This window comes from Ictalurus furcatus, chromosome 27 (genome assembly GCF_023375685.1).
Source record: "Ictalurus furcatus strain D&B chromosome 27, Billie_1.0, whole genome shotgun sequence".
Classification (NCBI taxonomy): Eukaryota; Metazoa; Chordata; class Actinopteri; order Siluriformes; family Ictaluridae; genus Ictalurus; species Ictalurus furcatus.
In genome coordinates this window covers 8,700,598-8,727,523 of record NC_071281.1, presented here as the reverse complement: position 1 = coordinate 8,727,523, position 26,926 = coordinate 8,700,598, and the positions used below count along the sequence as shown (strand labels likewise).

The following is a 26,926-nucleotide window of genomic DNA, read 5'->3' as shown; positions in this document are numbered from 1 at the left end:
TTCTATGTTGTTTAACGCATCTAGATGTAAACAGCAGGAAATAAATGCTGAAATCCTAAACTCATCTCATATCCATCTTTTGATCTCAAACCCAAATGTCTTTTGTGTACAGTACAGACAAATGAACTGGCCTTGCCGTTCCAATAGTTTTGGAGAGGACTATATAAAGAGACTTGACTGATTTTATTATATTTATACTTCATTATACTTATTATACACTGGGAAATTGTGATGCTACAGCATACAAAGACATCCTATACAATTGTGTTTCCAACTTTGTGGCAACAGTTTGGAGAAGAACCACATACGAGTGTTATGGCCACAAACCTTGGCGTATATAGTGTAACTATAATGATAAGTTTAACTGTGAAGAGCTTTAGTTAAAAGAAAAAATGAAGCTTAGTAACTACTGGCTTTTAACAAACAGACAGGCATCAATATCAGCTCAAGGAGTCAGTATTGGTATGGGAAAAGAAACCGATATAGTGCCATCTCTATTTTTTATTTTTATATTTCTCCAGCTGACTGAGGCTGAACAATTTATGAACTAATGATATATTTATGAATTTCGCATATGGACATCTTTTCCGCTCTCTGTGAACCCCCCCCCCCAAAAAAAACACACTTGACCTAAGGTTGCAGACATCATTATAGGAATCGCACACCATTACACACTGCTACTCTCAGCACTCCATTTTGTTATGACACAGATGACAATTAATAGATCATTACTCTTCAATCTTCTCAGGCTGTAACCTGCACAAAGATCATTATTATACACAAACACACAGTATTATACTCTCCATCTGCCATTTTCATTATAAAAGGCACTCAGTAATTAAAGACACACAGAGTAGCATACATCAACTTTTATTCAGAACATTTTTTATGACTTCTACTGGAACACTGAAAATTACACATATATTAAGACTACGCGGACTGCAAACATAGCACCAGCAGCACTACAAATACAATGTACTTAAAATTATTTAATATGTCAGCGATTATGAAACAAATAAACCTTAATTCAAAATAATCTCCCACTGGGTAATAATACATTATATCTGTGGAAATTACTACAATGAAATGTCAGTACATCAAATAAACATTTTCCCAGTTTCTGTATACAATGGTGTAATAGTAGTATTAGACAAACCTATAAGTCAGTCAAAGTAGAAAAGCTCAAGTCAGACATTTTATACACCACACTAATGTGCATCATCTATAGTTCAGATACAAATCAACAAGAAATGCACTTAATCACTATTCCTCCTTTTATGTGACTATTCATCTGCTTGTGTCAATAGTCAATATAGCATTTTACAGTGCAAACATCTGAGCAGCAGCATATTTACTGAGTGACATTAAATAAGATTTTATTTCATCGGTAAGCTTTGTATGTACAGTAAAAACAAATCGAATAAAATGTCAGAAACGTCAGCTGAGATAAGCGAGCACAGCGAGTGTCTATGGTAGAAAATGAGCATTTTCTTTCTTTTCTTTTCTTTTTAAATTTAAGAGCTGAAAGCTACAAAGCTAGGGGGAAATAAACCTGAACTTGTTGTGATAAGAGCTTACTCCTTAGTCAAAACTGTGGCGGTACTGTATGTTTTTAGAAAAATATAAAATTGATAAAAGATAAGACAATTTATTCATTTATGTTTCTATATTAAAAAATATGCTTTGCATTAAATGATAAATATATGTATAGTACATAGATATGTAGTTCCTTACCATTTAATAAGTTATCACTGTGGTACTGAAAGCTTTGGCAGAAAAAAAAATGAAATAAATAAAAATCGTCAGTAGGCTACAATATCAGTCTTCTGTTCTTGTCCACGCTGTGTATTAGGTAAGAAAAGTAAATTTGCAATAAAATGTGGCCTATCAAATGTATGCAAAATAGCAGCCAACTGCATGAATACAGATTTATCAATAAAGTACTAGGTGCTGCTGTAATTTAATACCAATATCCAACAAACAAAGAGGTGGCTTTACCGCTGGAAATGGCAAAGATACTCAAAACAAAAACCCAAACAGCATGGACTCAGTGCACTTTACAGAGTTGATCACTTGGTCACTGTCCATTTATATTGCACGTATAGCCACATTAACAGACAGCCACAGGCAGGTAAAGTTCTCAATGTGACACCAAGTCGATGGGGAAATCTGTGGTTCGGTTAGTTCTGAAATGTGCGCTAAGAATTCACACTGAAACAAATGACATGCAGAATTTCAGAAGGAGGCTACAACAGGAAATGCAGCCTCTACTTCCACAATGTCTTACCAGGCAACTGTTTTACCTCCTGACCGGAAGCATTTAGAGACCTACAGTAGGTGTACAGCACTTAACATGAAGTCACAGAGGCACCAGAATGGGTTAGCATGGATTAGCATGCAAGCTGTGTGTCTAGAGGGCGATCGTCTTCAGGACTCGGATGCACGTGGAGCGCCGACCTCTACAGGAGTGCCGGGGTGAGGGAGGCTCCGTGTGCCACTCCTCCACACGTCCACCTCAGGATGGCATGAAACATAGATGTGTCATTATTTTGTGGATAAATTCTTAACAAATGCAAAAAAAAGTACAGTAAATTTAACAAGCCAATACAGTTTCAGTTCTTTTTTTTTTAACCACTAGGGCACTGGTTCTCAACCTTGGAGTTGCCCGAGATGTGGATGGAGTTATAGGAGAATTTTAACAACCGTTATTTATAATGTAGTTGTAAGTACCTGAATGTAATTTAAGGAAAATTTAAAAATAATAATTAAAAAGTAAGATTACAATTCAAATTTAATTAGTCTTCATTCAATTTTGAGCACCTCTTATGCCCATATTACCGCAGTGTCAGAAACGCGGTCATGTTAATCAAACTGCCATTTATATAGTACTGGCAGCATGCTAATTTAAAACTAGAATTGACTTTTTCCAAAGAAAATGTGAATGGTGCTTGCTAGTGCAAAATTCGACACCGACATGCGTCACGTGTTTACACATTTCTTGAAGCGTAACTACTTTGACCTATATCGGTAGCTGTACTGATTGTAGTTTACTTGAGTTTTTAATATAAGTTCAAAACCTGTTGAACAAAATGTCCAGTAAAACATTATCATGAAGCAGACATACGTTAGACAAAGTACGTTCGCAATCGTACACCAAAGTAAGGTCTCTGTACAAATATTTTTCCCACATGCTTCTCTTGTAAAGTTTACTCTGATTTGCTTGCATTATTCAATCCATTCAACCACCCACACACGCACGAACGCACACACACACACACGTACGTCTTTGTGCTGGTCGTCTGTCTGTCTGTCTCATTACAGGAGGCACGGAAAGCACAAACAAATACACACAAGTAAACTCGTGCTAATCCAACACAGATCAGAATCACACGTCACCTGTTGCCTCTCCATCCACAGCTGATGCTCGACCACGCTCCCCGCCCCCACAATCGCATAAACTGTGCGTAGTCCAAAACATTACAGTGCAAAATAAACACCGAAATGAGATGACTGGATTTTTTCCCAGTTTGTCCGGTAAACTTTATCATTTCTTGGCACGATGACTGGTACCAGAATTTCTTAGCGGAAGCTCTGGTGCCAATATGAGATGCAAACTCATATTATGACCACATAATGTTCAATGTCAGTTTATTTTAGCCATTTGTACCATGTTATGCAACGAATGGCAAATAAAGACCAAAAAAACCATTGATGTCAAGCCTACCTCCACTGTCTCCTGAGTGTTGAAGAACTCTTGGGGCTCGTCAGGGCTCAGGGGAGTCTGGGTACTGGAGCCAGCCTCTGAACTGCTCTCACGCAACTCCAAGAGTACGGGTAAAGACCCTGGCACAGACACAGGCACAGATCCAGGCAGGTTAGAGAAGGACTCCATGGTCATGCTGAGTTCAACTTGAGGAGAGCAGGGAGAACTGGGGTCCATTTCGGCTTCAGTGGTACTCTGAGCCTCCTCGGCCTGTTCGCACTCTGGGCCGTCTGGAAGCGGCGAGTCTGTAGATGCTGTGCTGTCCATGGTGACGTCACCGGGTCTGTCTGGGCTTTGGGGTTGGAGGTCATTGACAAAACTTGGGTCAGAAGGAAGGCTTTCAGGAAGATAGGAGGACGGAAGAGCAGGCTGGCTGGCAACATGTGAGGACGAGTGGATCTCCTCACTGCTCTGCGGGGTTAGAGCCGCTTTCTCACTGAAGCTGAAACGAGGAGAGGTGTCCGCCGTGATGGGAGACGAGGGACCTGCGCTAGACACCGTGCTGGAAGGACCGCTGCTATCTGCACAGAAACACACACACACAATAACCTGTAATATTCTAATACATCAAAGCTGTAAGCCACAGTAACAAATACAGACCACATGCTGCTACATAAAAACCTAACAGGTCACTCCTCTTCTAACATTTCCTAATCATAATTCATCATAACGCCTTTTTCTTCCATAAGGTAACTTACTTACTAATGAAACAACTAATTTTTTTTAACAAAAATTGGAGTAGAAGGGGGTTTAACAGAAAAATTTTGCTTTTTTACGTAAAAAATTAATAATGCACAATAAAACCTGGTTAATTCTGATGATTACGTTGTGCTGTCATTAAAGCCTCGATCGACATTACTTTAGGCTAAGAATTCTCTGTGACAGTAAAAATCCGTCACATATTAAGCTTCTTATAAAGAGTAGATTAAAAATCGATATACTTTACTAGAATTTATTCATCCTTATACCACTGACTTTGGTTGGTCAGATGTTGATTAATTTCCCATAACAGCACGACTCTGACAGTTGTTTTGGCTGCAGGCCAAGCTTATTCTAATATGTTATTGTTTCTATAGCAACAGCTAACCCTGGGACTTGCTCAGTGGGCACTCCACTTAAACAAAAGTTTATAACTGTTGAAACTGAAGACATTTATTTAGCATATTTGTAAGGAGAATCCAGTGTCAGTGCTTCAAAACTGTCTGAGGTAACTTGAAGTTTTTAAACTTCAGGAGGTATTTGCACTTTTACATTTTTTTCACTAATATAACATTTTTGTCTTATTATCTTCAAGAAAAAAAGAAGAAGAAGAAGAAAAAAAGAGATCCCCTGGTGGCCTAGTGGCTAGCATGTGGCGGTATCATAGCTGTGGGCCAGATTCAATTCCCAGTTAGGGAGCCGACCCCAGCCACTGGAGGGTTGCACGAGCCAGTCCCAAGCATGGAAAATGGGGAGGGTTGCATCAGGAAGAGTATCTGGTGTAAAACTTGTGCCAGAATCAAAATATGACCCCAAACGGGACCAGCCAAAAGAGGCGGGAAAAAATCTTCAAGAAAGAAATAAGAGAGGCTGGGATGACTGCTATAATGCACAAGATAACAGAAACCTTTGGACGTGCTTCAATTCACATCACCCTGTCCTTGATTATTTTGATAATTACCCCTTGACATCTTTTATTAACAGCATGACCCATTGTGTTTTTTCAGTCAATAGTTCATCTAAAAAAAGTAATCAGGTAAATTAGGAAAATGTTGACAGGGGCTTTACGTGCAACTGAGGGAGCTGTTTGTGAGAAGATTATGGGTGTGTTTGAAGGTTAGGAGACCCAAGTGGTGTGGTACTCACACCAGGGAGGACGCTCGGAGCGTTGGCGTAGAGACGCAGAGGTCGACAGCACTCTCTGAGGAATATACGAGTCCACCGAGGGCTGGTTCTGAGAGTCAAACATAGCTGAGAGCGCTGCAGAGAACAGCGGACATGTTTAAACATACCGACCTTTCAAATTAATAGGGTGAGCAATGAATCATCCGCAGCACAAAAGCTGATTAATTGAACAATATGCTAATATTGTAGATATTATCCACTACCTCTAGTGGTTCTAGTGTGCGAGTAGCCTGCGTTCTCACACACTGCTGTCAGGAACCTGTCCACCTGTTTGAGTGAGAGCGAGTTGTGCAGTGTCTCCAGTGGGTAGATAGAGGGCACCATGGAGCAGCCTTCAAATCCTACAGAGCGGAAAAGACACAAGAGAACACAGTATACCCATAATGCAATCTGTGTGAGTTGAGACACAGTATGTGAGGAACAAAAACCAACCACACACACACACACACACACACACACACACACACACATACACACGTAAATTTCCACCACATACTGGTTAGTAAGAGAATCACAGGCAATGTCTGACACACACACAAACACACACACAAAATTTCCAAACTCAGAAGAGATGGTGTTAACTAATCACACACATTCAAGCACGTTATATCTACTGAAATTCTCTAAACATTACATGTAGTAGCTACCATTCAAGCATGTTATCTACTGTTGCTACCAAATGACAAAAAAAAATCAACCACAACAAGAGCAAAATGGACTTTCTCTTAGTTTATGTAGATGATTAATTAAACACAGTCAGAATTAATAGCGAGGTTAAAACAAAATCACACCAACCAGTAACGGAAGCTCATCTCTCCCAAAATCTTTTCTGTAAATATATACTTAAAAAAACCCCTCAAATCTGTTTCTTAACTAGTGTCACAAAGACTCACTAAAGCTGCTTGGGACACTCTATATTAACCAATATTTTCAGCAATTTGTTCGTCCTTCTTAGGCAGGGTGGAACAAAATTTGAAGGCAGAATTACAGCAGAAATCTGAAAGTATATTATAACTGTTTATTTGAAATATAATAAAATAAACAGGGTTTATTTAAAATGTGTTTTATTTTATTTTGTAGCCTAATGGTATAATTTGAAATATGAATGTGACAATTTGACGATTCTTAGGAAACCTCTAAAGGTACAATGGATATAAAAAGTCTACGCACCCCTGTAAAAATGGCAGGTTTTTGTAAAAAAAAAAAAAATGAAACCAATATCAATCACATCAGATCTTTTTTCCACCTTTACTGTGATAAAGCAACCAACTAAATTTAAGTGCTTAAAATTTTGGGGGGTAGGAGTCTACCAGCTTCTTGATCTAGCAATTTTATTCCACTCTTCCTTGGAGGAGAAAAAAAGCAAAAAAAAAAAAAAAGCACAAGGGTCCTGATCGCAATCTCCCACTGAGATCCCTGAGCGATCTGATCTACACAGCTCTCTACAGGTCATTCCAGAAGTTTTCCATAGGATTTAGAGCTGGACTGGGCAAGTCCAAAACATTGATCTTGACTGAAAAGCGATCTTGATTTTGAGTGATAAGCTGTCTCAATTTATTAGTGGAGGACGCTATATATTAAAAGTGTTAAAGGTGGAAAAAGAGCATCTGACATGGTTTATATTGGTTTCATATATTTTTTTACATCACAAAAACCAACAATCTTAACAGGGGTATGTAGACTTTTTATGTCCACTGTATGTATAATCCTACAGAGGGCTTTCCTTCCAGGAAACGAGTCTACATAGAAAAAAGGGGTTCCTCAAGGGCACTTTGGATAGCTAATGGTTGTCCAAGACTGTTTCTGTAGACAAGACTTTGGTTGCGATATATTTCCTTTACTTTTTATCAGTATTAGTCCTGTAGCTCAAGTGCAAAACTAATAAAAAGCAAATGTAAGATATCAAACACAGTCTGAATAACTGACAATGTTTTGGGTAAGTGGAAAAATGGGTAAGTATCATTTTTAACTGAAATATTTCTTTAACATATTAGAGTAAATGCATCTTCAATTGTAGAACAGAACCATATCAAATGGAACAGATTCTCCTGCCTTCACTTCAGTCAGTATCATCTGGCAGGTGTAGGAGATATAGTGTTTAATCTCTGGGCCTCATTTGATCCTGCTCAAACATTTAGACACACAAACCTGCATACCGTTCAATGTAGCTGAGTTCCAAATCCACCAACATGCAGCAGACTTTGTACAGTCAGCACTCATCAGAATGACACTTCAGTCAAACACCACCCAGGTCTGAAAGCTTAATCACGACAATAACCGCTGCTTTTAAACTGTACTAGGATACATTACTCATTTGCTGCATAAGCAAAACAACAGCAAAAAACAGCAAGCATTACACATGCCCAACACAAGCAGTATGGAAGGCGAAGCTGGGGTAGCAATGACACGCCAGTTTAAGTGCAGCACAGTGCAAGGCAGGCCAGGGCACGTTATGTTGCAGCAGGGCTAACCGTATAGGTACTCTAAGGGGTCCTGGCCGGAGATTAGCCAGTTTCGGAAGAGGCGCAGGTGGTAGTAGCACTGGTGAAGGTGGTGGGCCAGAGTGCTGTCCAGAAAGAGCGAGTGGCGGATATTTGGGTCTGTGGAGAAGCCCCGGAGAAGCTGGGCTACCTGCTGTTCCTCCAGCGGCTCTGAAGAAGAAGAGGCAGAGCGTGGAAGAGCAGGGAGGAGGGTGGGAGTGGGCTGATGTGATAAAATGTGACAGCCTGGAAGAGGGACTGGTCTTAAAACTGCATATATTCAAGAAGAGCATTAAGAGCAAAAGGGTATAAAGGGGTATAAACCTTCACACAACAAGCCTTTGTCTGACCAAACATACTCAATCAAAACCACAAAGTGCATAACTAAGCAGACTGTAGCAAAGTTGTAGTCTGTCATAGTCAACTGCCTTTATTTAACAGGAGTATGGCTCCATATGGAGCTAAAAGTCATTAGCTATATGCTGGAGTCTCTGGATTAACCCAATATGCCAACAGACCACAAGGAACTATGAATCAATGTAACAAAATGAAATATTTAACTGACATGAAGAGGAAAGAAAATTCACTATTTGTATTCCTAGAGATCAAAAATATTAATATATATATATTTTTTAAGTCAGCCTACAATTGACATCAATTACTTAGTCATGACATTCCTAAACAAAATAACATTGCTTATTCTCTCTCCTCCAGCAAGGTCAAGGTGATGCATCTTCTTGTGACAGTTTCACCTTGCTGATTCATTTGATCAACATAGCTGAATTCTAAATTTGTCATAGAATAAAATACTATTCACCATCAGAGGCTAACATCAGCGTGTGTCCTTTAATTCGTTCAAATAAACACATTTCTAATGCAAGTAAGACATTGTTATAACTCAGACTAGCTGCAGCAAATCTAAAATGACTGAATCCAGCTGCTACCCAAAGTAGATAAAAATCAAAATAAAAAAAAACACTAACAAAAAGTTTGTCCTACAATATGTTGGATGTTGGTGGTTGCTGGAAAAAAACCCCAAAAACCTAGTTTTGGCCAAAATACTGTAGGTTTTTTTCTGCCTATAACATACTTTGATAGCTCAACTTTAGGAAACCATAAATATATTTCACCAAAATGACATGGAAATGGATTTAAAATCTTTTTAATCTTGCTTGGACTATTCCTGCATTGCTTTTCTGCAAAGATAATGTTGGTTAGGGTAATTTAACAAATGCAGTGATAGTTTAGCTAAAGAGGTCTAAAATGTCTAAAACTAAGCAAATTCCTCACATAGATCACTTTGATCAAGATGTTGGATAGTTACGTGCCATAGCAAAACAGACAAAACTAATCACTTACGGTTTTTTAATCAATTACAGACTGTCCACGGTGCTCTTGTGCTGCAGTGGGAATGGAATCTTTAAAAGCAATTTTTTTCACTTTGGGCGGTAACCAGAATTTAACATGCTGGAACATTAGTTGTGGTTGATATACATGCAAAAGAGAAACACAGTTCAGTAAAGTCTAAATTTTACCATGTGAAGATTTTCCCAGGACACTATACAAATAAAAATTCCAATAACTCGTGGTCAAACAGATACCAATTCGTTTTATTAAACAGATCTCAGACAATCGCTAGAAATTCCACAGAAGTACTAATGGGACCGAAATCACATATTTGGACGAATATTACTGATTTTGATACTGCTGGCAAAACTTAAAGATTGACGTAAAACTATAGGTATACAGTACTGTGCAGAAGTCTTAGGTACCCTATTTGTTTTAGTACAAAGTTTGTTATAGATTTTTATTTTATGACTTTATTTTTAGATTTTTATTTTATGACTATACATTATTGAGTCAGTGCAAAAACATTGTAGAATCCCAAACATCAGTTTTCCAGCACAAAATTAAATGTTACAAACATTTTTCTGTATTTCATCAAAGAAAGCAGCATGTTATGTAAGAGACACTTTTCAGACAAAAAATATAATGAAAGCTGCTGGATTTTGCTGCAAAAGTAAGAAGCAAGTGCGACAGTCAACATCTCCAGAAGAACCTTGGCTGGTTCTGCAAGATGCTGAATAAAACTTACAGCTCATTTCCTTACAAAACTTCACAAATTGTACCCGAGACTACCAATAATTCTTTTTTAAAGCAAATGGTTGACACACCAAATATCGACTTTGTTTCATTTATATGTTTATATATATATATATGTGTGTGTGTGTATATATATATATATATATATATATATATATATATATATATATATATATATATATATAGTTTTAAATGTAGAAACATTTAATTTCATTATGTTCGAAGGCATCTTTGCTGTACAGCATTTTTTTTTTTTTTTTTTTTTTGCATGTGCCTAAGACTATTGCACAGTACTGTATGTGTCTTCATTTGTAACTGCCGACATCTCACCAGACAAACATGCAAAACTAACAAACAGTGTCAGACACACCACTCCTACAAATAGTCATAATGTCATGGAACCTTAATATTATTCTGATATTCAAAGCTCTGATATCAGCTGATACTGATTCAGTCCAAACATCCTGACCATAACCAGACTCTGTGAAAGCTTCTGTTACTAAGATAAATCATGGCAGAGATAAGGGCATGATATAACACAAGTTGTCTTACAATCATGTGCAAGATCTGTGTCGTGTCAGTTAGGATGCGTTCGCAGCATAAGAGGATAAAATCAGAAAACGTGTCAAATCCGAACTGATATCGATCCAACGTTTTATGTTGATACTCGGTATTGGACTGTTACACTGTATTAGGTAAGTAAAATCATATACATGTAGTGTTTATACTGTTTGAGTTCACAACCTACTTCAGAAGGACTGTGTGGCATGCGGTGTGTGTTTGTGTGTGTGTGTGTGTGTGTGTGAGTGAAAGAGAAAAAGAGAGAGCGAGAGAGGGAGAAAGAGAGAGTGTGTGTGTGTGTGTGTGTGTGTGTGTGTGTGTGAGAGAGAGAGAGAGAGAGAGAGAGAGAGAGTGTGTGGGAAATGTACAGCAGCACTACGCTGCATCTTTAATCACATCCTAAAATGCGCTATAGATACAAAGCAGCGTAAGGCTAAGGGTACTGTAGAGATATAAGAGCTGACACAGCATTGTATCACACTCATATCACTCACATCCTTAAATCATTCCTGTAAAGTCGATTTTTTAGGATTTATTTTTTCCCCAAATCAATTAATGCATTAAACGATTACACTCCTAACACATTACCATTATAAATCCAAGATATACTGAAAACTGTATATGAAACATACTGGCCCACCTATAGGCAAAATATATGATGAGTAGATTATATATATCAGTATACAGCACAATGCTTATAGCATGTATAAAAACATTTGCATGACCAGATTTAGAACTGACCTATTTTTGCATCTTTAGCACTAATTCAGCCGGTTATCACTTCTTCCATATTTGATGCTATCCAAACAGTAAAGCTGATTAAATTCTTTGCCTGTCATCTATTTTTGTTATTTTCATTAAGCACCAGCAATAAGGAAGCATAAATGTACAGATATCGAAAGCTGTCATTTATGCTTGTTGCCATAGCTACATGGCTAAAATCTTACACGACGAGTCTATTCACTGTTGGATGAGATTTACTTAATGTGACCCTATGCCACACCTGCCAATCAGAAATGACTATTTCAGTGGCCATGGTATAAACACTCATTAGTTAAATATAATTAAGCACAAATGGGTAATTATGGTCAATGATTGCCAAACAAATATAGCCTATTGCACTGGCTAGGTTAATGTGAACAACATTACTTAAGGATGTTCAGTATTATTCGTCAATATTCAGTTGCATGATATTAATAAATATATCAAAATCAACAGTGATCTGGAGAAAGAAATAACAGGCTAACCTTTCCCCTATTAACAATTTTAAAGGCAGAATACTAGCTTCAGAGTAACGTAGCTTGAAAAAGGGCTTCCAAACTGCAACAATATAATATTTCACCATGATTATTAACGTAATAACCATGAGTGTTCTGTGGGAAGGACTATGATACATCAGAAGAGATACACTTCTGGAAGTCATATTCCCCGATTTATATTCCACATACAAATCATATTCCTCATATGATATCCAATAGAAAAAATGGTAAGCATACTGGTCACGTTTGTGCTCACCTTGTACGGTGGCTCATATGTGTAGTGGACAATATCACAACAAATGCTTAATCTGTGAGAAACTAAATATGCTAATAGGGTAAATGTCATAGGCCAACTGTGGTTCATTAAAGCAACACACACACACACACACACACACACACACACACATGCACACATACACACACACCTCCAGCACTTTTATATATCCCAAGAAACCAATTATACTGTTGTATAAAAAAATTAAAAAATAAATCATAAATGTATCAGCACTGAGATCATTGGGTAAGAGTGAAAGACTTATGCAGGGTGTTATAAACAGAATGTGAGAGTGGTGTTAGAGCGAGAGTCCAAATGAATGGGTGGACCGAGACTGAGAAACTGGTGGAGATGGAGGGAATACAGCAGTGACCATGTTAAACTGAAATTAAGTTCAACACTAAAGAGATTAAGTAACTTTTTTTTCCCCAAAAGGCATGCAAGACAAGGAAGGTGGAAAAAGGTGAAATATACTTGAAGAGAAGCAGACATACCATTAGTCGGATGCTTTGCAAACGACACAGAAAATCGCTTTACTGCCGGCATAGACAACAACTCTGAGGAAATAAAAAAGGTCACTGGTGTTACCATCTTTTGAAGTACACCTGTAGAGGATAAGGGGACTGTCTGGGTTATACAGTGCTGAAGGTGTGAGACATTCAGAGGACATTAGGGAGAACAGAGCTGGAGTTCACCGAGGGGCTCTATGCTACTGTAAAACCTACAGCAAGACACAGTTAGAGAGTCACTGAGGGTAAGCAAGAAAAGCAGCTTTTAGCACAGTGTTCGTTATGATTCGACATAGAACACTGCAGTCCATATACTTTTTCTGATCATAGAAGACAAGCTTTCATAAATGGATCCAGAGATTGCTGTAATCCCACCCCACATTATCGCTAACTTTTACTCGCATGTAAAGCATTTTAGCTGCCGACACTTCCTACATTTTACAGCCCACTCAGCTCTCTTATTAAAAAAGACTGAGATCATTTTAACCTTTACAATCACACTCACACACAGACACACACACACACACAAACCGTAACACTACCTTTGATATCTTCAGAGGACACTGCTCTAGATTACAGTGAAAACGAGAGGACAAAGATCATATACACGGACACCACACCACACAGAGGTTCACATTTGAATATAGGATCACCACAGACTGGAATGAACATCACTGTGGACATGGGACAGATGAATGCACAGACATTATAGTTACAATAATTCTAGACCATGTAACACCTTGCTTATAAAATGGCAGTGGAGAGAAAAGCGTCTCGTGTCACATTGCCACCTTGTGGACAAAAATGTTCTCAACATATAGGAATGTTCTGGAAGGGTATCCAAGTCGTCGCCTCTATAGAGGACTATCTCTCTAAAAGTATACAAGCAAAACTGTCTAAATAGAGCGAACAATTATCACTGACTTTCATTTTATCTATAGACACATATTAAAGAAAATCTGTCTTCAAGGCAATAATATATAGATATTTTTTATATGTTTTAAATGGTGTTAGATAGAACAGGTATAATATAATAGCTGCTAGTTATTCAGGTATGGTATTGCTATTAAAATGACAATTTTTTTTCCAACTTAATCTTTATAGTCCACTGAAAAAAACCTCTTTATCCAAAACCCACTTCTTTTTTACCCATTTGGGGAAAATAATTTTCTGTTATTTTCTCAATACAGGGCAGTCACAATTCTTGTCTGTAATAATCACTACTGACAGACTGGATGGAGATGAAGCTAAGTGGAATATTCCACTAACTCAAAAGAACATGAAGCAAAAATGAAACAAAACAATGCTGTTTGAAGGAAAGACATAAACATGGTGAAAGACAGTGAATGGTAGCGGTACATATTCTATGAGCTGCACAATATTAAACAAAGGACAATATTAAAAAGACAAAACCCTTAAACATTCTCATTTCTAAGAACCCTTCAGCATGGGCCCTGAAATACACATCCTAACCTCTGAATTCTCTTTCTGGATATTAGGAAGAAATCAGAACAGCTTCTATGAGCACATACCATCTTTATAGGACAAATTGCCAGAGGAGAATTTTTTGCGGTGTGTGCGGGCATAATCCTGAAGATTGGGGGCACTAGAGGACCCACCAAGGACAGTGGTGCTGAAGAGACCTGCACACTGAGAGCCTGAGGAGGAGGGTTAGAGAACCATGTCAGTTAGTCATCACTACACACACATGCTGTTATTCAGATTTAGATAAAATACATGAGAACATACGTGGGCAAATAAGTCACAGGTTAAATACACTACCAGTCAACCTGTGATTGGTAGGCTTAAGCTGTGTTTAATAAACTATCATCAATATCAAGTCTTTATGAACCTGAAGGTAAATGAATCATTTTTTATTAATGGTCATTACTATTAATAATTCAAGAGCATACTATAGCGTGCATAGTTACACATTTTAAACTACATGCCATTATTTTGTTAACCTGGTTGAAAAATTACATACATGACACCACACAATGTCAGTATTTAAAATCAATAATGGTATTAACTTTTAACTTTTGATGAACTATTCATGTTAATCTCATGGCCAATGTGTTAAAATACTGCATTAATTAATATAGCCCTGCAGTGTGAATGTCATTTCCAACCAGTTGTTTACATCAAAACTAAAAAACCTTAATTGTCGGTTTTCTGTCCTCAATGTGAAAACAATACAGTAAAAAAAATAGATGTACGCACAATAGATCAATTACATGAACGATAAAATGATAGCCATTTCCCAGAACCGGAGTCTAAACCGATCTTTTAGTTCTGTACACCATTAAGGGAATTGACATGACTTTTCTGACCTTAATGTAGAGGTCATTGAGGAGGTGGTGAGTCAGAAACTTTTTAAAGAGAAAGGGAGAAAGAGGCGGTGCAGCGGGGACAACTGAGAAGGACAGACACATGATACCAACCTAATCCACTCTGCTTCATCTCTGGAGACTGGCGCGAGCATGAGGGGAAAAGGCGATAGCTGGCTGCTTTAGAGGACGAAGTCTCTGACAGAACCTACACAAGAATACATACAGGATATAAATGGTTCAGAATGAATTGTGACTTTAATCCGTCAACTGTATAAATAATAGTATTAATATATAATAGTATAACTAATAGTATTAATGTATACTAGAGAACAGTATTGGCCTGTATATTAAAGTTGTATGTTATCTTATTTCCTTTTGCCATGTTTCAGTATCACACTTGAAGTAATGAAAACGGCTCCTATTGTTTCATTTATTTTTTCTCTCCTTTCTGCACCACACATCCAATTATAGATAATACGTCAAAGTGTAATGGTGAATTTTGTGACATAAAATAAATTATTACACCGGAATGTAGTCGTTCATAAATGGCACGTACTTCAAATGTCAATCTCATAAACCTCTAAAAATGCATATAACAAACATGTTATGATTTAACAGACTACAACCCATGCCGTGTGTTTAGTAAACGTATTAAGAAGTACATCTATTAACAAAGATGAGGGTGGATGTGCATGGAAGATTGGAGAGATGAGGATGAGAAGATTTACCTCCATGGAGCTAGTCTTGCGGTTTCGAGTCAGAGGGGATTTACGCTGAACGCCAATTGATTCAGACAGAGGTAACGCTCGATCTGGCTCATCCCGCACAAGGTTCTCCAAACTTCCAGGATCTGTCTGCTTCTGATCATTCTAACGAAAATAAAAATCACCCATACACAATGATAAACACAACCACACACAGAGGCAAAATGAAATATTACACCAGAATGTACTCATTCAACAAACAATGCCTAATCAATGATTCATAGCCAGCACTTTTCAGAAAGAAAATTTAAAGTAACTCAGCTTACCTCAGAAGAAGCAGGACGGAAGCCGAAGCCCATTGGTGCGTTTTCTTCTTCACACACTTTAACCCCGGGGCTGAAATGCAGCTCGACATGAAAGCGCTCTTCTGAGGAGGGATCCTGCAATATAATAAAGATCTATTTAATACAACTGATTTTTGGGGAAAACTGATCTATCCTTTCTTATCGATGCAAATTTTAAATACAAAAATTTAACTTGTAAAACTTTTGGACTATTTATGTAAAGAAACTCTTCAGAATTTTTTTAACCTTCTACAACAATGTTTACTTGAGAGAACAACGGAAAACTTCAGGTTACTTACGTAACCCCAGTTCTCTAATAACAGGAGTGAGATATCTCCCTATGGGAAACGCCTCGGGCGTGACCGATCCTGGAAGCACCAATAACACCAAGTCGGTCAGTTGACAGACCAAATCATGGCCATGATGATGGAGTCCCTAATATATAAAAACTCAGCATATCTATTCTCCTTGAAACTGCAAGGAGGGAAGTGTGGGGAGATACCTCACTCCTGTAATCAGAGTAATTTAGTAACTTAAATTCTCTTTCAAACATTCATTCGGTATCTCACTACGGGATATAGACAACTCCCGTATTGCAGATATGCTGTCCAAAGCAGACCAGCGAACTGACTCAGTGATGCGTATAAGTACATGTACACAGACAAATCCCAATCTATTCCTCCAACAATAAATGGACGTATGGGGGGGGACATCGTGTGAGGGTTTTTTTTTTTCTTCAGTCACAGCCAAGCGGCAACAATGTGATCTGAGGAAACAGGAGGGTGAGGCTTTCTAGACTTGCCTCCCACATAAATCCACTGCAAGGGCTCCTCAGTCAGCTTGGCCCAGTGTTGGACCACCTCCTAGGAGTGGGCAGTCGTTCTTTAGGAGCCCCAGTCCTCCTCCCCCCTACCTCAACAGTCAGAGACTCTGTCTAAGACATCTCAGCTGGGAGGGAAACCTTCTTTTACGGCAGCGATGTGGGAGGCAAGTCTATCTAGTTTGCTCTTCTGCCCAAGACGATGGGACGAGCAACAGCACTCGCGGACTAGCTACTGTTTTCCTCAGCAGTGGTGGCCTTTTCTCCCCCTCCTGCCAAAAGAAGTCGTTGGACAGGGAAATCATTCAGGAAAATCTCTATGTTATCTTCTGACCAGTTCAGTTATGGTGTTGGCACCAGTTCCCCCTGTACCCCGCAGAGAAATTCTCCCCCCTTCACCCACGGGGTTGCAACGGAGGGAAAGGGACCGTTTTCAAAGAAGCATGTGTAGTGTAAAAATTATAAAATCATTCCCTTTGCATCCAGGCAGTGGGCCAAGGGCATAGCAATGATTGAAAATAAAAATACTCACAAAAACAAAATTAACCAAATCAGAGTTGGAATCCCCAGCTCCGCCATCAGTGAGTGAGAGCTGCAGCGGTCAAGCAGAGAGTTGGTGCGCATGCGCAGTACACCTGTGGGTTTTCCCCACGATAAGCCAGGGTCACCGTCTGCAATTTGCTGTAAAACCACCACTTTTCAACAGTGGGTTAATGTGAACAGCAGAAGGGGAGTCAGCTCAAACTTTAGAGGAAGAAATAGCCTCTTTATTGAGCAAAAGAGCAATTCGGATAGAGCCGCCAGAGGACAGCCTTCAGGGTTTTTACTCCCGGTACTTTGTCACTCCCAAGAGAGGGGGAGGTCTCCGTCCCATTCTGGATTTGCGAAACCTCAACAAACACCTCAGACAGTACAAATGCTCATGCTCAAAGTGCTATCTCACTTTATTTGTCAAACTCTGGTTAAAAGTCTGGTTTACATCAGTCGATCTGAAGGATGCATATTTCCACATAGGCATTTACCCAGCACACAGAAAATTCCTCAGATTTGCCTATCGATGCTCAGTTTTTGACAGTTCCTTTCCGGCTCTCATTAGCCCCGAGAGTGTTCATGAATGATGAATGTGGGAGTAGACCCTCTGTCCAGAGGGAATCCTCTGTACGGAGTATGGACTCTCCACCCTCAGGTAGTGAGCCAGTTGTGGGAGAGGTTCGGTCAAGCCACCGTAGAGTTCTTCGCATCGCATGGAAACACTCATTGCCCTCTATTCTTCTCTCTGGCGATCAGTATTACTGAGTGACCGCTTTCATCATACAAACTCTAAAGAAAGTCACTAAGTAATACTGATCACCCCGAATTGGCCAGGGAAGTTAGGGCTAACAGAGGTAATTCAGCTCCTGTACAACCAGCCCTCGCGGCTCCCGTTGCACAGGGATCTTCTATCGCAAGCACGAGGGGAGATTTTTCACCTTGCCCCAGACAAACTAGCTCTCTGGGCCTCTGTGTGGAAAGACGCATTGTTCCTTTCCTGTTCTGTTGCGGATGTGTTATGTTTTCTGCAGGAACTTTTGGGTAAAGTCAGAGCCTTCTCTACAGTTAAGGTTTATCTTGCTGCAATATCTGTGTGTCATGCAGGGGTTGATACTAATACAATGGGTTAGCACTTGCTTGTATGCAGGTTTATGAAGGGTGCGTAGTGTTCAAACAGGGTTTCTAAACCACTGATTCCGCCATGGGATCGGTCTGTGGTCCTGAGCGCACTTTCCCAGCCACGTTTTGAGCCTTTAGAGAGTATTGATTTAAAGCTCCTCCATGAGCTCTGCTTGACAAGTGGTGAGGAGAGAGGTGGCATTACGAGCCCTCACCACCAAGGCTGAAGATCGGTAGATCTTCTGGAAAAGTGAGGCTGTTAAACGCTCCGTACACCCTGGCAGCGAAACTGAGGCAGAAGAAAATCCTGCCCTGCGGTTAGGGTGGAGATGATGAGCTACCGACAGCTCAATCAGAGGGGATTTGACATCCCTAAGTCCTCCATATTGTGGACTTTCAGCCTGGAAAACCCTTTAACAGGAATCCTGTGAGAAAAGGGTTTATCCCAGAAATGTCTCATCTCCGAAACACATGCGAGGACTGCATGAATGAGCTGCTTGACGGCCGGGTCATGTGACGACAGTCTCTTGCCATCATAAAAATCTCATTCCACTCCCTGGTCTGCCTGTTGCGACAGCCAATCAATAGAGAGTCTTTCCGCTGCTTCCCCCCGGCATATTTCAATAAGGTCGAGCACCGCCTGAACTGAGGAGTGGGACCCGTCGCTTAACATGCTGCCTGGCCTGAGCTGGTGTAGGCGAGGAGGATCGCATCATATTTAATTCACTACCACAATGACCAATACACTATTTAGACAAGCAGATAACATAGCCATGAATCTGCAGAGCTGTCTCTGTAGTTTGGGAGAACACAAAATACCTTGTTGTTGTCCTCATACAGCATGATAACTATCTGGGTCATATAGTTGAGCTCGGGCACAGCACTTAGATAGTCCATGGCCCTCTTCCATTGCTGGTCACTGTCCTCCTATAATAAACCAAAAGCTCACGTTAGTGCATGCAGACTCTGTCTCAGGCGGTTCTTTTTACTAGAATCCCAAGTTATAAGTAACTTACGTCCAGCAGGCCTCCGTAACGGAAGATGCTAAGCAGTGAATGGACGTGACTCTCACTGGTGAAATACAGCCGTGTCCGTACATGCCTGCCTGGTGACAGCACACCACGGGAATACCTGGGATAAGAGGACACATATGAACAAACACAGATGGATGAAACAGGATGTAAACAACTCCGTATGATAAGACAATGTTCCTTTTTTACATCTGATTTAATTTTTGGTGTGCCTACCCTTTTTTTTTTTTAAACAAAAAACATGCACATATGTTTATAAAACACGCTTACAGTGGATGAAGCTTGTTGACAGACTCGTCCTCGTGAGTCCTCTGCAGGTCCAGCAGGATCTTCTTGATCAGAGGCAGACAGTAGCCATACGCAATCTCCAACTTCTCCATCTTGTTAATGCCATATTCCTAAACAAGCAAAAACAGCATGCAATATTTAAAAGAAGAAAGAATTGCATATATGAAATTTTATTTAAACTAAAGCTATTGGAAGACCTGCTCATTACAACATCAACTGTAATGTCCTATTTCCCCCCCAAAAAATAAAAGATTTGAATGTCTGTGTCAACTAATAATGATAACACAGCCTATGAAGGGTGAACCTGTGGTATGACGATGTCTGCCAGTGCTCGTGACAGGGTGAACAGTTCCACAGTGTCCTCCAGGCCAAGGGAACTGTTGTGCTGAACATCATACTTCACACAGTCATAGATGTCTGGGATCTTGCTGATGTCGTAGCGTCCACTCTTCATGTAGAAGTCCCTCTCCAGTTTAGACCAGCGCTGCAGCATCATCTCCAAAGTCTCGCTGTGGTACAACTGCAGATCTGAGGGAAATTAAAACATCACTGTCATAAATAGCGACCCAGTGCGGGCTCTGTGCTTGTGGCATCTGTGCTTGTTTTCACAACACTAAATCACATTTCATAATACAATATTGCACACTTGTTACATTCTAAATTATATTGTATTGAATTATTGGCTGCATTAATTGTAACTTATCCAGGGATTACAGGGGTGGGCGACATGGCAAAAATATCAAATCACAATCACTCAATTGAATTTCATAATTATTTCATAATATAATTGTACGTAGGTTCACCATAAGTGTCAACTAAAATGCTGCAATAAAAATAGATACATAACACAAAGTATTTATCTAACATCCACAAAAATAATAAATTATTTAATCAATACAAAAGTGTATTTTGTGTATCAGCTAGTTATTACTCCAAGTAATAATGTAGCCAGTCCATGTTATACAAGTACTGACAAAACGTACAGGATTGCAGAAAACTGTACAATCACAACATCAATATTATAATAGTATAACGTCCGGCCCTAGTGAATCGCTGATTTGTGAATACCCCAGTGTATTCAGTGTCTTCATTAGAAGAAATGAACTGACGAACCTGCAGATTTGGGATCCTCGAGTCTATTTTGAATTTGGCGAATGAGGCTCTGGATGAGGCTGTAGACTTTGTCGCATGTTCTCACTGGATTTTCAACAGCTTTCATAGAGGTCACCATAGAGGGGCTGCCTGTTGGAGCCAGCTGAGTGGGGAAATCAAGAATAATAGGTAACAATGTACATGTGTAAGCTGCATATCAATTTAACCGACAGTGCTGTTGAATTCTTGAATCCCATTGGACAGAAGGTGCTGATTTTCTGTAATAGTGGCTCTGACAATAGTGCCAACTGCAAGGTAAATCACAGGTTTATATTAATGTATTCATCCTATGTTATGATTTTTATAACATCATCTAATTCACAGGTACGTTATATGGCAGATGATCTTGAAACTCAAACTAATAATAAACAGATTAAAAATGTGTTGTTATTTAATAAAGAAAAAATATAATCATTGATATGGTGAAGGTTTCTGTAAGGAGACGTTCATTTGGAAGGAGTGTCAGCACTGTAACAGAGGCAAAGCATTTCATCATGAGAAAGTATTCAGGACAGAGGATTTTGTATAAATGTATGAATGAATAAAAAATAATTAAAAAAAACAAATTGCTGTGGTATAAGAGGAATAAATACTGTTATATAATAAATATTTGCTGTTTTAGGAACATAACTGACTTCTGATTTGCATTCAGTCACATCACACCACCCCGTGGTTGATTATTTTCAGCACACCATGTTGGGTTATATTCCTTACGTAGAACACACCCAACGAGACTATAAGCAGCATTGTATCTGCCACACATGAATCCATTAAAAAAATTATATACGTAAATCCTTTTTAACTAACTGACAAACAATCTGGCACGGCAGACAGACAGGTCCAATCCAGAGCAATTTTCAGCTGATGAAAGTGTTCACCTTGTCAAAATCTTCCTCAGTGAAGTCTTCATCTTTCTGCATGATCTCATGAAGCCTGGCTTTGACACGCTGCTGGCAGCCGCTCAGTGAGTCTAGGTCATTATCCAGCAGGCCGTTCATGTTAGCACTCTTCACCATCTGCACCAGAATGGGCGTCAGCTCGCCTTCCAGTGCCAACAACCCCTGCCAGGCGTGTCACAAAAATTATTTCTGCACGCAAAACGCACACCTGAACACAGATTCATTTATCTGAAGGGCTGGTCAATACCTTAGCAAAGGCAGCTGCAGTCATCTGCACCCTGCCTTCATCTGAGGCGTAGATCTTGAGGTCGTGGCGATAGGTGCTGTGGAGCCGAAGTAGGCCGCAGCCAGGAAAGCCAGCATAATCCCCTACACACAGCGAACACACAAAAATACACAGTATATCAGAATATATCAGCAGGTAAGACTGCAACAAATAAAACAGGTAAATGCCTTAGTACATCACCTAGACCACAAAAGGATTTATAATAACTGCAACCAAACACTTCCGATAACCGGAGATCAGTCTTTCACGTACTTCTAGGACAAGGATTTACTCCTATGCTTTGGATCATTGTCTTGCTGCATAATCCAGTTGCGCTTGAGTTTCAACTTACAGACTGAAGACCGGACATTCTCCTTTAGGATTTTCTGGTAGAAAGCAGAATTCATGTTTCCCTCAATTATTGCAAGTTGTCCAGGCCCTGAAGCAGCAAAGCATCCCCACACCATCACACTCCCACCACCATGCTTCACTGTAGGTATGATGATCTTTTTGTGGAATTCTGTGTTTGGTTTACGGGAGGTGTAATGGGCCTCCTGTCTTCCAAACAGTTCCACTTTCGACTCATCAGTCCACAGAACATTCTCTCAAAAGGTTTGAGGATCAAGGTGTGTTTTGGCCAAATTCAGACGAGCCTTAATGTTCTTCTGGGTTAGCATGGATGCCATTTTTGCCCAGTGTCTTTCTGATAGTGGAGTCATGAACAGTGACCGTTATTGATGCAAGAGAGGCCTGTAGGTGCTTTGATGTTGTTCTTGGCTCTTTTGTGACTTCCTGGATGAGTAGTTGCTGTGCTCTTGGAGGAATTTTGGAAGGATGGCCACTTCTGGGAAGGTTCACTACTGTGCCGAGTTTTTCCATTTGGAGAGAATGCCTCTCACTGTGGTGCTTTGGAGTCCCAGAGCCTTTGAAATAGCTTTGTAACCCTTCCCAGACTGATGTATTTGAATCACCTTCTTCCTCATTATTTGTGGAATTTCTTTCAATTGTGGCATAGTGTGTTACTGGGTAAGACCTTTTAACCAACTTCCTGCTGTTTAGAAAGTTCTATTTAAGTGTTGATTTGATTGAACAGGGTTTGCAGTAATCAGACCTGGTTGTGTCTGGTCAAGCTGAACCCCATTATGAATGCAGTTTCATAGATTTGGGGAATTAGTAACTACGGGCGCAAATACATTTTCACACAGGCCCAGTTGGTATTGGATAACTTTTAGGCTTCAATAAATAACGTTATAATTTATAAACTGTATTGTGTGTTTACTCAGGTTGCCTTTGTTTTAATATCTAAAAATTTAGTGTGAGATATACACAAACACAGAAGAAATCAGGAAATCAAATACTTTTTCACAGCACTGTGTGTGTGTGTGTGTGTGTGTGTGTGTGTGTGCGTGCGTGTGCTATTAATATGATTACAATAATGGACACTGGGCCACACATCAGACCAAGATCTGCTGAATAATGTTAGCCCCAAATGGGGAAATAGGGAGCAACAGAGAGAAAGATGATAAAAAAGGAAATGTGGAGAGATACCAGAAGTGGGAAAGAAACAGTATAGGAAAAGAGAAAAACTGAAAGAGAAGTGTACCTTGACCTCCTGGGTACATGCAGCGGAAGGCTCGACCCAGCTCCTCTGCCTGTACTCGGCCTGCAGGAGTTAACTCACCTCCCCACTTTAACACTAGCAGCAAGGACGGATTTTCATTGCGTGTGTCTGCTCATAAGACAAACAACACCAAGAGCAAAACGTCACATGGATGAATCAATGCAAACAATCTAGTAATGCAGTGTGACAATACTGAGTCTTTCTCTACCTTCTTCCTCACTGGAAGTCTTAGGCTGCCCGTGGGGAAGGTAAGTCAGCTGCACTTTCCTGTTTATCCCAGAGAAATGGCCATACCTATGTATAGAACATCAGTGGGAGAGAAAACAGACACCAGAGATGAAACCGTAACTAAATCTCACCTGCACAATCTTAACTGACATTGAAAACATCATAAAACAGGCAGCTAAAGCAGGTGACAAATACCCAACATGAATAAATCACTAACATTTGTCTGTATAACCCTAGATGTTTGATTGGGTTGTTGGGAACCTACTGTAGCTTTTAAAAAATGTGAAATATTCAGTATAGTACAGCTACAAAATCACGAAGAGTTGATGACAAAAAACTGACAAATCGCATGTATTAAAGCATCAATGAGTCACAACATGTGCATTCAAGTAAATAGTATGTTTATACATGAATTTTAAGCATGTAAAATTAAATAAGAGTTTGAACCCTCTGAGCCTTACATTAATGCCTTGAAATGTGTGCAAGTTGCAGAGGACTCACAACTGCACCTAAAATGTCACGCTCATTCACTGTTTTTTTTTTTTTAAAAAAAAACAAATTTAGATACAAGTTCGATTATGAAAGAAAACTGATACAACTGGAACTTTCTAGTTTATTTTCTTAGTTCTGCCGTGTGATGGACATAAATTAGAATTTAAATGTGCAAAAAAAAAAAAATCAGTAGTAGATAGCTTTGGCAAAAAAAAAAAAAGGGACACATTGCTGTTGTTCCAAAATAGTGTGAATTTTCACAATCCACATCATATTCTATGCCTCACTGTAGATGTTTTTGATACGTAGTTGCATTACGTAAAAGATTTCATGAAAACACTTTTGATATTCTCCAGCGAGACTGAATGTCCCCATTTAAGTGGCCCAGATCTAAACAAATTCTCACTCACATTTCCAAAACAGTCTTAAGCTGCTCCAGTTTTGACGACTTCTCTTCGATCTCACAGTCACCGTGCTGCCCCAGATCTGCTAACAGCAGTCTGCTAATGTCCAGCACTTCCTGAGAGGTAAAACAGTAAAACTGCCTGACTATATCCAGAACAGCACAGCAGGATTTAATGAGCTATACAAGAAATAATGAAACTAGCAGATGTCTACTCCAATCTCTTTATAGTGAAAAACATGTGAAAAAAATATAGAACAGTAAGTGTTTTATTTAAGTAAACATGGTCTGTTACCTGCAGCTGTTTCGGTTTCTTCAGTTTCAGCTTGCCGGTTTTGTAACCCCCATACTTTTCAAACAGCTCAAAAAACCTGAGAAATAAAACACAAGGACAAATCCCTCAGCATGTGTGTCTGTATGGATCTAATAGAGTTTCACTAACAGTCACACATGGGATCTCACATGGGATTTCTGACTTCCATCTTCATTTTCTGTTTTGGTGTTCGGTCTCCATGGCGGATTACCGCAATCACGCAACGCAGCTCCATCCTACGCAAGTAAAAGATGCTTCAGTCATTATTCTGAACCATTTCCATGTGCATATTATGCACAAAAATACACAGTATACAGATGGGAATGGTTTATTCATGGAAGAAAAACAAGCGAAAAAGGAAATGAATTCTGTGTGGAAATCAGCATCGTGGACTCACATGGTGCCGGATGTGGTAGGGACTATGGGAATGTCCTCTGCCTCTGTGGGAATAGACCAGGGAATATGGAACTGGGGAGCCAGCTCCCTCATCACAATATTCCTATGGACAAAGAACACAACAAAACTCTCACTAACCTTATGTTAGGAAATATATCGTGCATACCATGGGGTTGGAATCTTTTCAGCTTGAAGAACCAGTCAAGCTAAGATAATATCTTTCACCTGGCTGGTCCGGGATAGTAGGCTAACTGCTTCTGGCTTGAATTTCAATGCAGGCTTTCATCCTGCAGTCACCATCATGATATATGATAGCTACATGGAACACATGGGGTCATTTCTTTAAAAGTGCCATCTAAGTTTGCTGCATGTTCGCTCCTGTAGGCTTTCACCAGGTTTTCTGATTTCCTCCCACTTACTAAAAGTAAATGAATGAACGATAGATTTCCAAAACCTGAAAATCTAAACATTTATTTCTAATCAGAGGCACAAAAAGGTTGAGAAATATCGCAATATTTTATGAGTACAATGCAAACAAGAATGCAGCTGCAGTGCAGGTATTAAATTACTAAATTTTTGGTTTCGTGAGGATGTTTTATAAAGCAGATTTGATCATTTTTAGTTATTTTATATCCATTTCAAAGTCATTTACTGGCAGCTGAAAATAACTGTGTGCTATAAAAGTTTTTAACGGTATTAGCCTAAAATGTATAGTATATTCATTCATTCATTCATCTTTAGTAAGGTTTCTCCAGAGAACCTGGAGAAAACCCACATGTACATGGGGAGAACGTACAAAACACCACATAAACAGTACCCCATGCTCTTGATCAAACTGGGGACCCTGGAGCTGTGAGGTGGCAACTAATTCATATTTCTCTATCGCATTATACTGTGAGACCAGTGTATCGTTACATTTTATATATTAATAGCAATGAGAAAACACCGGCTCACCCAAGTATCTTGGCACAATCGTCGTAATATTTCATAGAGTTCTTCACAAAGCTGAAGCCATTGACGTCACACACGTACGAGTGTCCGTTAGCCCGGAGGAGGTCAAACCCACACACCGTTTGCTGCAGAAAGTCACAAAGGATTTAAATTGCAAGTCTGGATTCAGCAACCAAAGCACAGTGGACTGAAGAATGAGTAAAGCC

General features: G+C 39.4%; 1 protein-coding gene and 1 long non-coding RNA gene across 3 annotated transcripts in view; both read right to left on the bottom strand.

Annotated features, from left to right (window-relative positions):
• Positions 1-854: 854 nt before the first annotated feature.
• The window catches only part of ppip5k1a (diphosphoinositol pentakisphosphate kinase 1a), a 37,873-nt gene continuing 11,801 nt past the window's right edge, over positions 855-26,926 (bottom strand). Inside the window, exons 9-31 of one of the 2 annotated variants that reach the window (XM_053617250.1) lie at positions 26,724-26,845; positions 25,771-25,872; positions 25,523-25,609; positions 25,356-25,431; positions 25,068-25,177; positions 24,146-24,231; positions 23,920-24,045; positions 22,299-22,420; positions 22,031-22,213; positions 21,114-21,255; positions 20,305-20,528; positions 19,983-20,110; positions 19,698-19,812; positions 19,501-19,608; positions 16,194-16,307; positions 15,892-16,032; positions 15,275-15,368; positions 14,366-14,491; positions 8,119-8,298; positions 5,851-5,988; positions 5,609-5,722; positions 3,725-4,284; positions 855-2,514 (exon numbers count right to left, since the gene is read on the bottom strand). In XM_053617250.1, the coding sequence (XP_053473225.1) occupies positions 2,428-2,514; positions 3,725-4,284; positions 5,609-5,722; positions 5,851-5,988; positions 8,119-8,298; positions 14,366-14,491; positions 15,275-15,368; positions 15,892-16,032; positions 16,194-16,307; positions 19,501-19,608; positions 19,698-19,812; positions 19,983-20,110; positions 20,305-20,528; positions 21,114-21,255; positions 22,031-22,213; positions 22,299-22,420; positions 23,920-24,045; positions 24,146-24,231; positions 25,068-25,177; positions 25,356-25,431; positions 25,523-25,609; positions 25,771-25,872; positions 26,724-26,845 (3,285 nt within the window). In that variant the 3' untranslated portion in view covers positions 855-2,427. The remainder of the gene's footprint in view (positions 2,515-3,724; positions 4,285-5,608; positions 5,723-5,850; positions 5,989-8,118; positions 8,299-14,365; positions 14,492-15,274; positions 15,369-15,891; positions 16,033-16,193; positions 16,308-19,500; positions 19,609-19,697; positions 19,813-19,982; positions 20,111-20,304; positions 20,529-21,113; positions 21,256-22,030; positions 22,214-22,298; positions 22,421-23,919; positions 24,046-24,145; positions 24,232-25,067; positions 25,178-25,355; positions 25,432-25,522; positions 25,610-25,770; positions 25,873-26,723; positions 26,846-26,926) is intronic. The other variant, XM_053617251.1, reaches the window with a different exon arrangement.
• LOC128603065 (uncharacterized) lies at positions 21,526-21,995 on the bottom strand. The gene is made up of 2 exons (XR_008384949.1): positions 21,788-21,995; positions 21,526-21,620 (listed from the first exon to the last, which is right to left on the bottom strand). It is a non-coding gene; the product is annotated as an uncharacterized LOC128603065 (long non-coding RNA).